This window comes from Balaenoptera acutorostrata, chromosome 18 (assembly GCF_949987535.1).
Source record: "Balaenoptera acutorostrata chromosome 18, mBalAcu1.1, whole genome shotgun sequence".
Lineage (NCBI taxonomy): Eukaryota > Metazoa > Chordata > Mammalia > Artiodactyla > Balaenopteridae > Balaenoptera > Balaenoptera acutorostrata.
This window is the reverse complement of record NC_080081.1, coordinates 754,464-767,788: the sequence shown is the minus strand read 5'-3', so window position 1 is coordinate 767,788 and position 13,325 is coordinate 754,464. Positions and strand designations below refer to the sequence as shown.

Genomic DNA, 13,325 nt, shown 5'->3' with positions numbered 1-13,325 from the left:
AACAGCCCTGGGATACTCGGAGCTACGCCGTGTCACACCCGCTGTGCCCTGAGGGGCCGCTGGGCCAGGGCCAGGCTGGGGGCCCCGCGTCATCAGACCTCAGGAGTCGGGCAAACGAAGAAGACGTGACCGCGACCTGGGCCACAGAGGGGGCGGCTCAAGTCCGTGCTGGACAAGTGGACCCGCCGCCGAGCAGGAGTGCAGCCTCGCGTCCGTGCTGGGCCTCAGGGCTCGGGTAGGCGAGCGTGGGGTCCCCCCGGTCGCCCTGAACCACGGGGACAAGGCCAGTGGTCCATTCCAGCTTTCCTGCTTGATTCTCTGAATGTTACAGCACTGCTAATATTTATCGAATGTGTACCACGTGCCAGGCACTCTTCTAACCGTTTCCACGTACTTAATCCTCAAAACAACCCAGTGCTGTAGGTATTTTGTGGTCCCCATTCACAGATGGGGAAACTGAGGCAGAGCGTGACTAAGAAACTTCTTCGAGGTCACCCACCCAGTAAGTTAGGTGGCCAGGCCGGGATGTGAGCCCAGGTTGCTGACTCTGGAACCCAAACTCCGAGCTGCGCCGCTAGGCAGAGTCTCCCAGAGGGGCGTTTCCACCCCGAAAAGCGCATTGTCAGCATTTGGCCTTCCGTGGGGATGTCTCCCCAGAGGCCAGGGTTGGGGCTCACGGTGGGGATGCCACGTGCACGACCCCGAACACGGGGGCCTCTTAAACGCGCGCGCAGAAGATCCCCAGGCGCTCGGAGACTAAAATCAACTCCAGCTGCTAGGACCGGGTGTAAGTGTTGAACTGAGTCCCAGAGGGAGCGATGCCAGATCCCTCAGGGCCAACTGCGTGCTCTTCTCTAGTCTCCTTCGGTTTCTTGGAAAGTATCTGAAACGAGGGAAGAAAGTCCAGATGCCCCTGTGCACCGAGTTACCGTTCCTGCTTCCCAGGAGGCGTGATTCCCAAGGAACCGAAAGAGCCCAACACAGGTGCGAGGTCGTGGGGCTGGCGCTGCGCCCGACCCTAACCCGGGGCATCCCGAGTCGCTGCTCGGACCTGACGCTCTGTCCTGAGAACCTGAACTGAGGTTCACACGACGTGAGGAGAACGGTAGACGTCAAAGTGCGAGTTCGCTTTAAGCATTTTGCCTCTTAAAACTCTTGTGTTTCCCGCCAGCGCTCGTTCTGGGCGACGGGCCGTGTTTATAGAGCGAAGCAGGAGGGTCAGGGTCTGGAGAAGGGACACAGACACGCGGTTCTCACTCCGAAAGCTCGTTTCGCTTATAAGCGAGGTCGGTGTGCGCTAACAGAGCACCTCGCCCGTTTGTGACGCCCCTTTAGAGTCAGAGCTCCTGCCGACGTGCGCTGGGCCCGAGCGACCCGGGCCGCGACTGTCCTCGGGTAGCCTGCGACCCGCCTCGCCGCCCGCGCGCTCTCCTCGGGGGGCGTCCGGTGCCGTTGGGATGCACGAGGCGGCCCCAGGCGAGGCTGCGTCAGCCGTGTTCCGACCAGGGCCCCCGGAAGCCAGGCGCGCTGAGCCTGAAACCTCACACTGCTTCACTGGCCTGACCGCGGGCGGACGTCCATCAAAGCCGGACACCCGGCGTAGGTTTCCTCAAGTATCAGGCTTGTCTGCTGAGCTGTCACGTCTTCTGGGCATTCGTGTAACATCTGGGGATCTTGTCGGCTCCCAGGTGGGCGGGTCCTACTGTCCTCACACCAGGCAGCCGGGGCACTTCGGTGACTCTGTAGCAACACGCCTGTCACGGCAGCTACGGCTCCTTTCCTCCCCCTCCCCGGACGGCCGTCCGCGTGACGTGACGCCTCGTTACAGGCTGACGTCCTAGGGAACAAAGCAAAGCGCTCAGGAGGGCTGGAGCGTGGCCGTGACTGTGACCAGACGAAGCCAGGACCTGCTGTCCAGGGCATCGCAGGAGGGGCCCCGGAGACCACCGGGCTGCTGTCACAGCTGAGCGCAAGGGCCGGGGGGCCGCTGCTGCCTGGCATCGGGGCACCTCGCTCCTGCGCGGGCCCGGGCGTGGTATGGGCCTAGCTGTGCCGTGGGCCCAGGTGGCCGGCCCTCCGGAGGGTCGGGGGGTAAACCTTAGTGTTGTCGTGACAGCGTCTTCTCTGCAGGGCTCCGAGCTGGGAAGGCTGCGTGAGGGCGGCCCCCGGGGCCTGCACCGACCCCCCCCCCCGCCCCATCTTGGAAGACAGCCCCCCCGGGGCCTTAGGATCTGGACGGGCTCGGGGCCCGTTACCCTCCGTTCTTCCCTTTCTCCCCTTTGAGACGGGGCTGTTTGTCCCTCGGAAGCGGTCGCCTGTCCCGTCTGACGGGCTCCTGGCCGGAGGGGACCTGGCCTCGGTGACCCGTCTCAGCCACGTCATTCAGGAGAGGCTTGGGACTTTTCTGAGTTGACGCCAGAGCAAACACATTCTGCGTGTGAGGGTGTAGATTTGGGGGGGCCAGGGGCAGAATGCTGTGGTCGGGCTGTGTCCCCCCCCCCGCAAATTCATATGTTGACATCGTAACTCCCAAGGTGATGGTGTTAGGAGGTGGGGGGCTTTGGGGTGATTAGGGCCTGAGGGTGGGGCCCCATGGGATTAGGGCTCCTATAGAAGGGACCCGAGAGAGTCCCTCACCCCTTCTCACGTGTGAGGACACGGCAAGGAGGCCCTAGAAAGGGGGTCCTCCCCAGACCAGACCACACTGGCGTCTTGGTCCTGGACGTCCAGCCTCCAGAACCGTGGGAACTAAATTTCTGTTGTTTATGAGCCGCGAGCCCATGCTGCTCTGCTATAGCCTCCACACCGACTCAGGCGCGGCAGGAAAGTGCCAAGTGGGTCCTTGCAGTTACTTACTGCTTTACATCTGAACAAAACGTTCTTCCCAGAAAGTCGAAACCGCTCTGACTTGGAGGCTGCTCAGGCCCACGAGGAGATGCACAGGCCCGATGCCCCAAAGATCTGTCCAAGGTGCCCAGCTGGGAGGCGGCGGGGCTGAACCCCAGCCTGGCGACATCCTTACAGTAAGCGCAGGACCCGGCGATGCCGGTGCTGTGGGTCCCTGCAAGCGGGGGGGAGTGGGGGTGGGTCCCAGACGGGCACTGCCCTCCCCCCAGGCCCTGCCCTGTGTGGCTGCAGGGGGACCTGCGGCCCCAGCAGAACAGGGGCTGAGTTAGGGGCGCAGCCCTCTCTGAGGAGGGCTCCACAGGGGGTCCCCACCTGCTTACTCGCAGCCTGAGAGCATCACTTAGACCAGAGGCTTTTCATTTCCCAGTTAGGATCTTTCTGGACAGTCAGTCCTGCGTCCCAGGGTCCTTGTCCCGATCGGTCGGAGTCACTTATGGCCCGCTGGGGGATCTTTGTGAAGTTTCCCTTAAACCATCCCCAGTAAATTGTGGAAGGGACACCCTGCCTTGCTCCCAGGTAAGTAATACTGTGCCAGTAGGGAAGCACTCTGGATTTCGCATTTCCTCTTAGGATGCACAGGGCACTGGGCTCCTTGCTGAGCTCAGGAGTGGCACTGCAGAGCCTGTCAAGGCTGTGAAAGGGCAAAGCTGGAGAAGCAGGGCCTCGGTCTGTGGAGGTGTCTGGTTAACCTGAGCCTCGTGAGACAGGATGCCGTCTGCAGGTTCCCCAGCTGGGCCGGGATCCAGCAGGTGTGGCCATGCCCAGGCCAGCCCCTCTGTTACCTACAGAGGGCGTCCCGGTGACTTTTTATTCTGAGTCCAGAAGTTTATTAATTGTTGTCATTCAGTTAGCTCAGCTCAGTTTCCAAGGCTCAGTCCTGATGTAAAACCTCGGCCTCCATCTCTCCCTCTCCACCCCGTCCGCCCCACCTGGGCGCAGGTTTGGGATGGATGGGGCGCTGCTCTCCACTCTCCCTCCCCCAGTGTCTCCCTGGACCCAGGGCGGGGCAGGGCGGGGAGATGCATGCAGTGCACGTGCGGGCTGACTCGCGGGCTGTCTCCTGGAGACCAGCGTGTGGGGTTGGCCGGGCGCACCACCGCCACCCCTGTGGCGCCACTTCCAGCCGATCCCGGTGATGGCCACCCTCCCCTGGAGCCTCTGCACCAAACCTGGGCCATGGGACCCCTACCGCCTTTTGGGTGGATGCCCCTATACACACTGTCGAGTTTAAGGTGCGCGGTGACAGTGGGATACATGGTACATCAAGGGAGCACCACGGTGAGCTTAGCTAATGTCTCCACCACATCACATAGTTACCATTTCTCTCCTGTGCTAAGAACCTTCGAGATCTACCCTCTTAACAACGTTCACATTTACGATCTGGTGTTGATAACTGTAGTCACCTCGCTGAACGCTGGAGCCTGGAACTTCCTCATCCGCAACTGTAACGGGAGGTTTGTACGCTTGGGGCACCATCTCCCACAACAACCCCCTGCCCGCAGCCCTTGGTAACCACCATCCTACTCTTTCTCTGAGTTTGGTTTTTTAGATTCCGCATATAAGTGAGATCACGCAGTGTTTGTCTTTCTGTGTCTGACTTATTTCGCTCAGCATAACGCCCTCAGGGTCCATCCATGTTGCTACAGATGGCAGGATTTCATTGCTTTTTACGTCTGAGTAATATTCCATTGTGTGTATGTACATCTTCTTCATCCATTCATCTGTCGATGGACACTTAGGTTGCTTCCATATCTTGGCTACTGTAAATAATGCTGCAGTTAACATAGGGGTACTTATATCTTTATGAATTCGTGTTTTTGTTTTCTTCAGAAAAATGCCCAGAAGTGGAATTACCGGATCATATGGTAGTTCTGTTTTTAGTTTTTTGAGGAACCTCCACAATATTTTCCACAGTGGCTGCACCAGTTTACATTCCCACCAACAGTGCACGAGGGTTCCCCTTTCTCCGGTCCTCGCCAGCACTTGCCACCTCTTGTCTATTTGATGAGGCTCTTCTGGCAGGTGAGAGGTGGTGTCTCCCCGAGGTCTCTTTGCATCCCTGACATCCTTGGTGTTGAGCGCCCTCCAGCCATTCTCGTGCTGTGTGCTGGCAGAGCCACAGCTGGTCCCTCCCACAGCACCCTGGGTGAACCCTGCCTTTTGTCTTCTGAGTGTTCTGTCCGCGCCTTTGGCCCGGGGTTACAGGAAAGGCAGCTGATGGGGCCCCAGGCCGGGGACTTATCCTGGGAGCCCCATGAGGGCAGGGACCGCGCCCAGCCCCGCTGCCTGCTCAGCACTCACCTGGATCCAGCGCCCAGGGGGAAGTTGCCCAGGAGAGGCGGGTGTGTCCTGAGGTCCCCGAGGGCCCGGGATGCCCCCTCAGATGGACGCCGGCTCTGTGCCTCGGCTCACAGGTGAGGCTGTCTGCCCAAGGCTGCGGGTTTCTTCACAGCATCCTTTTCAAGTCTCCCGTTTTTCTTTGCTGCCCTCCCCCACCACGTGGGACAGTCTAGTGCAGGAAACAGCCGCACCCAGGCCTGGCGGGCGGCTCCCGCTACCTTCCAAGAGCCATGTCTCCACCTCTCCCAGGGCCCCCTCCTCTCTCCCGAGGGCGGGCTCCCCCAGCGCCTGGGTTCTCAGAACCCGACCTGCACACCCTCCCAGCTCTCCTGTTTCTCGCCTCCCCTTTCAGGGCTGACTTTCTGCAACGGTTGCTAAGAGGATGTGTTCGGTATCCGGGGATAATCTTACGTTCTGCCTCTTCTTTCTGGGACGGGCCGAGGCAGTGATGCAGAGCAGGGCTGTGCTCTTGGGACACTCAGGCTAAGATGCTTTGTGCAGGGTGGGGTCTGGGGGTGACATTCCAGTTGATCTGCGACAGTGTTTCCCTGAAGCAAACACTTGTTTTTAGGCCTGTGTTTATACGCATCGAAGTTTGATCCTGCCTCTGACACCTTACCAGCTGTGTGACCTTGGGCAAGTTACTGGACCTCTCTTTGCCTTATTCTGTAAAACAGGGTAGAAACAGTGCCTGCCTCCTAAATCCTTGTGACGATTTAATCAGTTCACATCATGGAAAGAGCTTAGGAGGGTCCCCGAAACATAGTAAGTGCTCAGTAGTGTTGGGTGTGATCGTCATGACTGTTACACTTTACGCCACATTCAGTGACTTTTATGGCGAGGTGGCACCACATGTACCATAATTTAAGGAGCGAGTAAAGGTCCGATATAGACTGAGAGGAGGGGAGGGGCTGGTTCACGGGGTCATGGAGGCCAGCAAGTCTGAAGTGTGCAGCGTGGCCGCAGGCTGGGGACCCTGGTCAGTCTGGAGGCAGAATTCCCTCTCCCGCGGGGACCTCAATCTTCTCCTCTTCGACTGATTGGACGAGGCCCACCCGCACCAGAGAGGGTGATCTGCTGGTCTACATGTTCATCATGGCTACAAAACACCCTCAAAATGACATCCAGACAGTTTGAGCAAACATCTGGGCACCGAGGCCAGCAGACTCAACCCTGAAGCAGCGCTGGGTTTAGCGGCTTGGTCTCAGAAACGTACCAGCGAGAGGTGCTTCAGGGGAGGAAGCGACTGACAAAGGGACCGGGAGTCCGTGAGAGCAGCAGGGCCAGAAGGTTCACCTTCTCCTCTGTTTTGCTTTTGGTTTAAAGATGGGCTAGACCCCGGCAGCAGTTCTCAAAGTGTGGACCAGCGTCACCGGGGTTCCCGTGAGAAGGGCATGTTCCTGGGTCCCCCAGACCTACTGGATGGGGAACTCTGGGGGGAGGGTGCTGGCCTTCCGGGGTTAACGAGCTCTCGGGGGACCCCAGTCACCTCAAGTTGGAGCACCATTTGCGCACACTTTTGTGCCTGAAGAGGGGGAAGGCCAGGACAAGGAGGAGGGGGTGGTACCTGGGAGAGAGGAGGCCCCGCCCAGGTGGCTGTGGAGGCCTGAGGGCACGTGGCCTGGGGCCAGTTGAGCTCCAGGACAAGTGTGGCTGTTTTTGCCCTTGGACCAGTGGGAAGGCAGATGTACCCCCCCACACTTTGGGGAGGGCTGGGCCAGCGTTTCTGGACGCTCCGCCAGGTGACTGGCCTTCCCTGAAGTTGGAGGTGGGAGGTGGTGATGGGGGCGGGCTGGCCTGGCGCGGGTACAGCGGGGTTTGCTTCAGCTGCAGGAGCCCAGGCCGTGTGTCCACAGGGAGAGGCCACCCTCTGCCCTGCGGCCACACCTTTCCAGACCCCCACGCCCTTCGCTGGGCTCTACTCTGAACCACACAAAACTGCTGACATTCAGTGGGTTTTGACGTTAAAAAAGAAAAATCATCAGTTTCTTAGCTTTACTCCACACTTTCCATGTGTGGCTATTATACCTTCATTTCAGGTTGCAATTATGTGTTTCCAGATCTTTCTTGCCCCCAGACCCTTGAGCGCTGAGGGCAGACGCTGGGCCACCTTCACCTTTTTACCCTCGCCTCCTCCCCGCCCGCGGTGCCGACGGTTAGCGGGCACACACTGTGCTGACACGAGCTGCCCACCTGAACCCCCCAAACCACTTACGGAAGCGGGCACTTCCTCCTGAGACACTCCCTCTGTGACGCCAGCCTCTGAGGGATGGCCAGCCCCTCGGTAAGGAGAGGCCAGTCAGGGTCCAGAGAGCGCACACACGGGCCTCGCACATCCCTGGGAAGTGGTGCCATGGCCGGGCACACTCACGACTGGCATCTGCAGGATGCCGGGGTGCAGAACGTACCGGGTGCCTTCGTGCCAACCGTGGCGAGGTCACAGGACCCGAGTCTGGGCGCGCGCTTCCCTCCTGCGCCTCTCCTCGGGGCAGGCGGCGCAGGCGGAGCGGCCGGTCCACCCCTCCACCCGCGGACCCACCGACCCACTCACCAGGGGCGGCGCGGGGAGGGCGCGCTCGGCTGCTGCGGCCTCTGCACCTGCCTGGGGGCGGCCGGAGGTAACGGCGGGCAGGTTCCGGTGCTTGCGCCCGCAGCTTCCCCTGTCTCTCCGGGCGCAGAGACCCGCGGCTGGAGGAGTGGGCCGGGCTGCGCCTCTGCGCCCGCGGGGCGGGGAGGGGTGCGCTGCGGGCTGAGGTCGCGGCGGGGTGCGCCCGCCCGCCCGCGGGGCTCCCAGGTGGCCTTGGGGGTGCGCGCGCGGGACTGTTCGGGGTCCGTAGGTGCGCGCGCGGGGCTCCCGGGTGACCGCGGGGGGGCCCTTGCCGAGCGCCCTGGTCACCGCGGGAGTGCACTCGCGGGGCTCCCAGGTAGCCTTGGGGGTGCGCGCGCGGGACTGTCCGGGGTCCGTGGGTGCGCGCGCGGGGCTCCCAGGTGGCCGCGGGGAGACGCGGGGCGCGCACCGCTTCCGCTTCCGCCGAGCAGCTCCCCGCACCGCGCGCAGGGCGCGCCCCCTTGGCGGGGCTCGGGGACCAATCCCGGGAAGGCAGCGCTGCCGGCCCCCTCCCCACCGCCTGCCCCGCCCATGAAGCACCTCTGGTGCAGAGGAGAGCGGGGCTGCGGGGCCGTTCTGCTCGGTCTCAGGATGAGATTCTGGCTGAGAGATGACGAGACGGCCCTGGAGGAGATGGTGCGGAGACTGAATGCGGCTTCCAAGCGCGCTGGTAGGCGGAGCCGTTGGCCCTGAAGCCCGTTCTTGAGCCTGACATCATGTGCTGAGTCTAGGGAGATGCGGCTGGTATTTCTGTAACAGCCTGCATTTCTTTTTCCAAGCGGAGGTAACAGGGCAGCAGAAGGACGGCTTTGGTCTGGCAGCTGATAGGCTCCGTGGCCGGTCAGCCTGATTTTACTCCGCCTAGGAAGGTGGACAGAATTGCAGATTGGTGACGGGCTTTCTGGGAGACCCCAGGTTTGTACGTGGAGCCGTGGTCTGAAATCTGCTCATTCAACCCGCATTTCGGCTTCATGGGCTACAGTCGCAATGGAGAAAGCGTACGTGTTTGTGGCCTGAAAATAACGTGAGCCCAGGCGTTTCGAGCTGGTGTAGGGCTGGCGGAGCGTCAGAAGCTCATTTTGAGGAGGGAGAATCTGGTGAATCAGGTAGCTCTTCTCTCCACCAAATATGACTCGAACCTAAGACAGATGTTGGAACGCGGTGTGGGTGTGGAGTGGGGCACAGCTTGACTGGAAGCTCGTTTTCTGCCCTGAGTAAAGGATGACTCACAATTAGCTTTGAGGAGAAGTTCCGGGGGATTCGTTTGGATTCAGGAGAGCCCTGCGCAGGCCGCGCTGGGCGCTGCTTTCAGGCGGTCCCTTCTGAGCCTTCCTGCTGCGTGTGCAGGGGCACATTGGCCTGGGCTCGTTTTCCTTGAAATGAGTAGGAAATAAGCGTGTATCATTAACAGTGAGTTGCCAGCCTTTTGCCTGACGTTGCCCTGCGTTGTTACAGACTGTGGCCTCATTGTCTGAATAATGCTTTCCTGAGAGATTAGGTTACTTGGTTTTGGGCATGGTATCCCCCCACCCCTCTCTTATAAGCGCGGGACCCCACAGATTTGGAGAGCAAAGCGATGACTAAGTCGGTGTAAACACACTGTGTGTGATGGTCTAACCGAGACTTTGGGAGACATTGTTTTTAATGGTGATTTTTGTGATTAAAGCTACTGGATTTATTGTAAATGGGTCAAAAGCAAATAAAGCCATTTTGTGCCACGTGGCCCCTTATTCTTAGGAAGGGGCCCCTTTTTCTGACACGCAGGTCGCGTTTCGCTGGGTACAGGACGCGGCGTGCAGCTGATGTGAAGGGCACGGGACTGGGTTCCGGGTGCCCCCTGCACTGGGCTGGAGCTGGGATTACAGAGCCAGCGGGAACTGTTCCCAAGAGTGATGTCATCCCTGCGTTTCAGGGATGCAGGCTTCTTGGTGAGCTCGGGAGACGCATGTGCACTTTGAATTGTGAAAAGGCCTCCTGCCCAGAGCGGGGAGGCGCTGACCGCCCCCCGAGTCGTGCTGCGAGCCGGGCCCCGGGGCACCATCGGCTCGCTCTAAACGGCAGCTCCCTAGGTGTGTCCTTTGACACACCTGTGCTCCCGGCCCCAGTCTCACCAAGACTCTTTAAAATCCAGGTCAGCAGACGCTGGCCTTCGGAACACCGCATCGGGCTTGGTTAGCGGAGAGGACCTGCTTCCCTCCCACTGACACCGCCTCTTCCTTCAGCGCAAACCCACTTTTCACGCCTGCAACAGGGAGGTGCCACCGGACGGAGGCTGTGAGACACGGCGCTGGGCGTGTGTCGTGCGGCGTTGACACAGTGCCACCCGCCGAGCGTGGGCGGGTTGCACGTGCTCCTGTGGGGACGGGGATATGGGTCGCTGTAAACCGCCCACCAGCTCAGGTCTGTACCCCCAGCACTTCCTCGGAGGAAGCCCCATCCGTAGCAGGATGGCTCTGTCTGGAGGCCACAGAGGTCACTTGGAGGCCGCTGTCGCGATTCAGGGGAGGGGGTTCGGAGCTGAGGCTCGGGTGCCCGGAGCCCTCCCAGGGCTGGGTGGCAGTTTCCCCGCGCGGAGCTGGACCCTCCGAGGCCCTGGCCCGGACCGGCGGCACCTTCCCTCGTCTGCCGTGCGGACGTGCTGCCGCCTGCTTTTAGCTTCAGGGTTCCTGTGGCCCCCTGTCCTCCAGGCCGGTCATCAGCTGGTTAGTCCGCCTGTGAGGCAGGATGGCGCTTGCTGCCCGTGTGGCCTGTGAGGCTGTTGACCTTGAGAATTTAAATTCTCTGGACTCTCGAACTCAGTCTTCAGTCACAAGGCCAGGACCCCCTTCCGGTGGCCAAGGCTCCCCTTCCATGTGGTGGGGCTCCTTTTCCAGCGTTTTCATTGTTTTGGTTTTTCTCCCTAGATTTGCAGTGAGTGGGGACAAAGTAAGAAACATATGAGGGAGGAATGCTAATGGATCGAGTCCTTGTAAGCATTTGCCGATGCAGGAGAACAGTGGTTTGAACCGGAGCATCTGGATCTCCTGGGGGGAATCACCTGAGATTCCGGGGCCACCCTCAGAGTTTCTGATTCAGGAAGTCAGGGGCCTGAGAATTTGCATTTTAAGTTGTCAGGTGACGCTGATGGTGCTGGACCAGGAAGCAAAATTGGAGAAACACTTAGTAGAAAATTCTTTAAATCTAGTGCCACCTTCTCCACTGATTGACCTTGAGCAAAGTGTTAGCTCCTGTCCTGGGTGGATGGACGGACAGACGGATGGATAAGGATGGATGGGGGGGTGGGTGGACGGATGGATGGATGGGGGGGTGGGTGGACGGATGGATGGATGGACCCATGGACGAGGTTGCACACAAGACAGTAAAGATAGAAGAAGCTCTGTCATTTCAGAGTTTTCGTGTCTCCTGATGAGGACTAACAACTCCTAGGTCTTTGCGTGTTGAAGGAACAAATTACTGGTTTGAATCAGGACGTTAAGCGGTGAGGCCGTTCACTCCTCCGGTTCAAGTTCAGCCCTGGGACCCTTACTGTTTATCCAGACGTCTTCCTTTCTGCCCTTTCGGTCCCATCGTCTCATCTTTTACACCACCTTTAACCACAATGCAAGAAGCTAAATCCACCTGCTGTCCCAGCTGCTCACTTGGCCTGTTGGGGGCGGGATGCTGTCCCAACACCATCATCCTAGCAGCACCTGGGTACATGGTGTTCACGTGTCCGACCTGTTCCTTTTAAGGACCCAGGCGTCCCACAGCTGTGTCCTCTGAAAGCCGCAATCAGTTGCAAGAAGCGAGGCTTTGTAGGGGTCCTATCGCTGAGCTCCCTAGAGAGCCCCGACAGAGGGAAGCGGACGTAGCTTTGTGCCAGGCCTGACCTGAGCCGTCTCTCTGTAGGGAAAACAGACGCTGTTGGGTGGAGAGGACGTGCAGGAGACTGACGGCCCGGGGGAGGGGCCGCCCGTGCGGCCTGCACCCCGGGGAGTCAGCTGTGCTCTGGGCTGTTCCCAAGGAAACCGTTCGGTCATCGTGGCCCTGCTGCTGCCCCCCAGCACTCCCGCCCCACCTAGGACGGCCTGGCTCCAGCCCAGGACTGCCACCTCCGCCCCCAGCGCGCCCACTTCTGGCGCACGGCGGGCTCTGCCCTGGTGGCGCTCACCCCTTCCTCCCCTCTGCGTGGCAGGGCTTGTGGCGGCTCTTCTGTGTCCGGGGTCCCTGGTGGCGCTCACCCCTTCCTCCGGACCCCCGACTGGTGCCCACGCCCTGGGGTCGGCATTGCTGGGGCTGACCTGCCTTTTCTCTGCACCAGCCTGAGTCCTGCAGCCAGCGAGGCGGCCCGGCCCCCCTCCCCTCCCCTCAGCCCTGCGAGGAGGGCGGTCCCCTTTCCCGCCCCCTCTCAGTTCCGCGAGGCGTAACCCTTCCTAGGGGCTTGCTCAGGATGAGAGATGGGAACACAGCACGCACTTCTCAGCTATGTAAAGTGGAAACATAACGGCTTTATTTGAAGAGCTTACGCACACAGTGAAGCACGTAAGTGGTGCTGAGGGCAGCGTTTCCTGAAGTTTCACGAACGTGCCTTCTTTGTCACCCGCCCTTGCAGCTGTCCTCTGTCTTGAGACGCTTGGTGCAACCCCGGTTTCCTCCCCAGGACTGAGCAGGGTTGTCTTTCTGACTTGCCGGGTACCGCCTCTCAGGTTGCAGAAGCGCCAGGCTGCACGTCTCCTCGAGATGTAGGGACTGTTCTCTTCCTGGGGAAGTTGTGCTTTTCCTGGGTTGCTTCAGAGAGTGAACCCGCGAGATGAGGACATGGGGATTTTGGGGTGCGCGTCTCCCGGCCGATCGGCAGCTGGAACCTGGTTCTTTCTGCTCTGGTGGCTGGAAAGCTCTGAGGATTCACTTAACACCTGTTTGTTAGGTGTTTGGTTTTTCGTCTTTGGAGTTTGCTTTTTTCCCATACATAAATAGACCAAACACGGGCAGTTAACGGGTCAAAGAAATCGTGTGCTTCTCTACAGAACTTAAGATTTGAGCAAATGATTGTCAAAATCTTGTGTTTTAATAAAAGGAGGAATTATATTTTACCAAATAGAAGTCAGCACATAATTAAGAAGCTCCCTTCAGCCTCACACCCCCTTGCCCTGTACAGAGCTGGGGCTTCGCGCTCACGGCTGGCCATGCCTTGGCCTCTATTATGCATGTTATTAACTACATCATTTGACTAACATCCCAGTCATGAAAGGTGGGGATTCTCCAGGCGAGTGAGAAGGAAAGGGAAGTGTCCCAGGGGAGTGGGAGTTGGCTCAGAGAGGAGGGGGCCAGGGCCGATGACCCAGGCGGGGCAGGTGTGCGGAGGACACACACGGGCGAGGTCGGGGCCCAGACCCCTTTCCCCAGATCAGACCCCGCAGATGCACACGTACGAGAGGAAGTCAAACTCTGGGGAGGAGACTTTCAAGAAAATTTAAAGTTGAAAATACAA

At 59.7% G+C, this 13,325-nt stretch overlaps 1 protein-coding gene across 10 annotated transcripts in view; it reads left to right on the top strand.

The window, feature by feature from the left end:
- Positions 1-13,325, top strand: part of MCF2L (MCF.2 cell line derived transforming sequence like) — a 130,488-nt gene that overhangs the window by 30,800 nt on the left and 86,363 nt on the right. For 2 of the 10 annotated variants that reach the window (XM_057533024.1, XM_057533013.1), the window contains exon 1: positions 8,357-8,525. The exons of 5 other annotated variants lie outside the window; for them this stretch is intronic. In XM_057533024.1, the coding sequence (XP_057389007.1) occupies positions 8,387-8,525 (139 nt within the window). In that variant the 5' untranslated portion in view covers positions 8,357-8,386. Of the gene's footprint in view, positions 1-8,356; positions 8,526-8,665; positions 8,771-8,831; positions 8,854-8,879; positions 8,962-13,325 lie in introns of those variants that run through there. 3 more of the 10 variants (XM_057533019.1, XM_057533023.1, XM_057533027.1) reach the window with 3 other exon arrangements.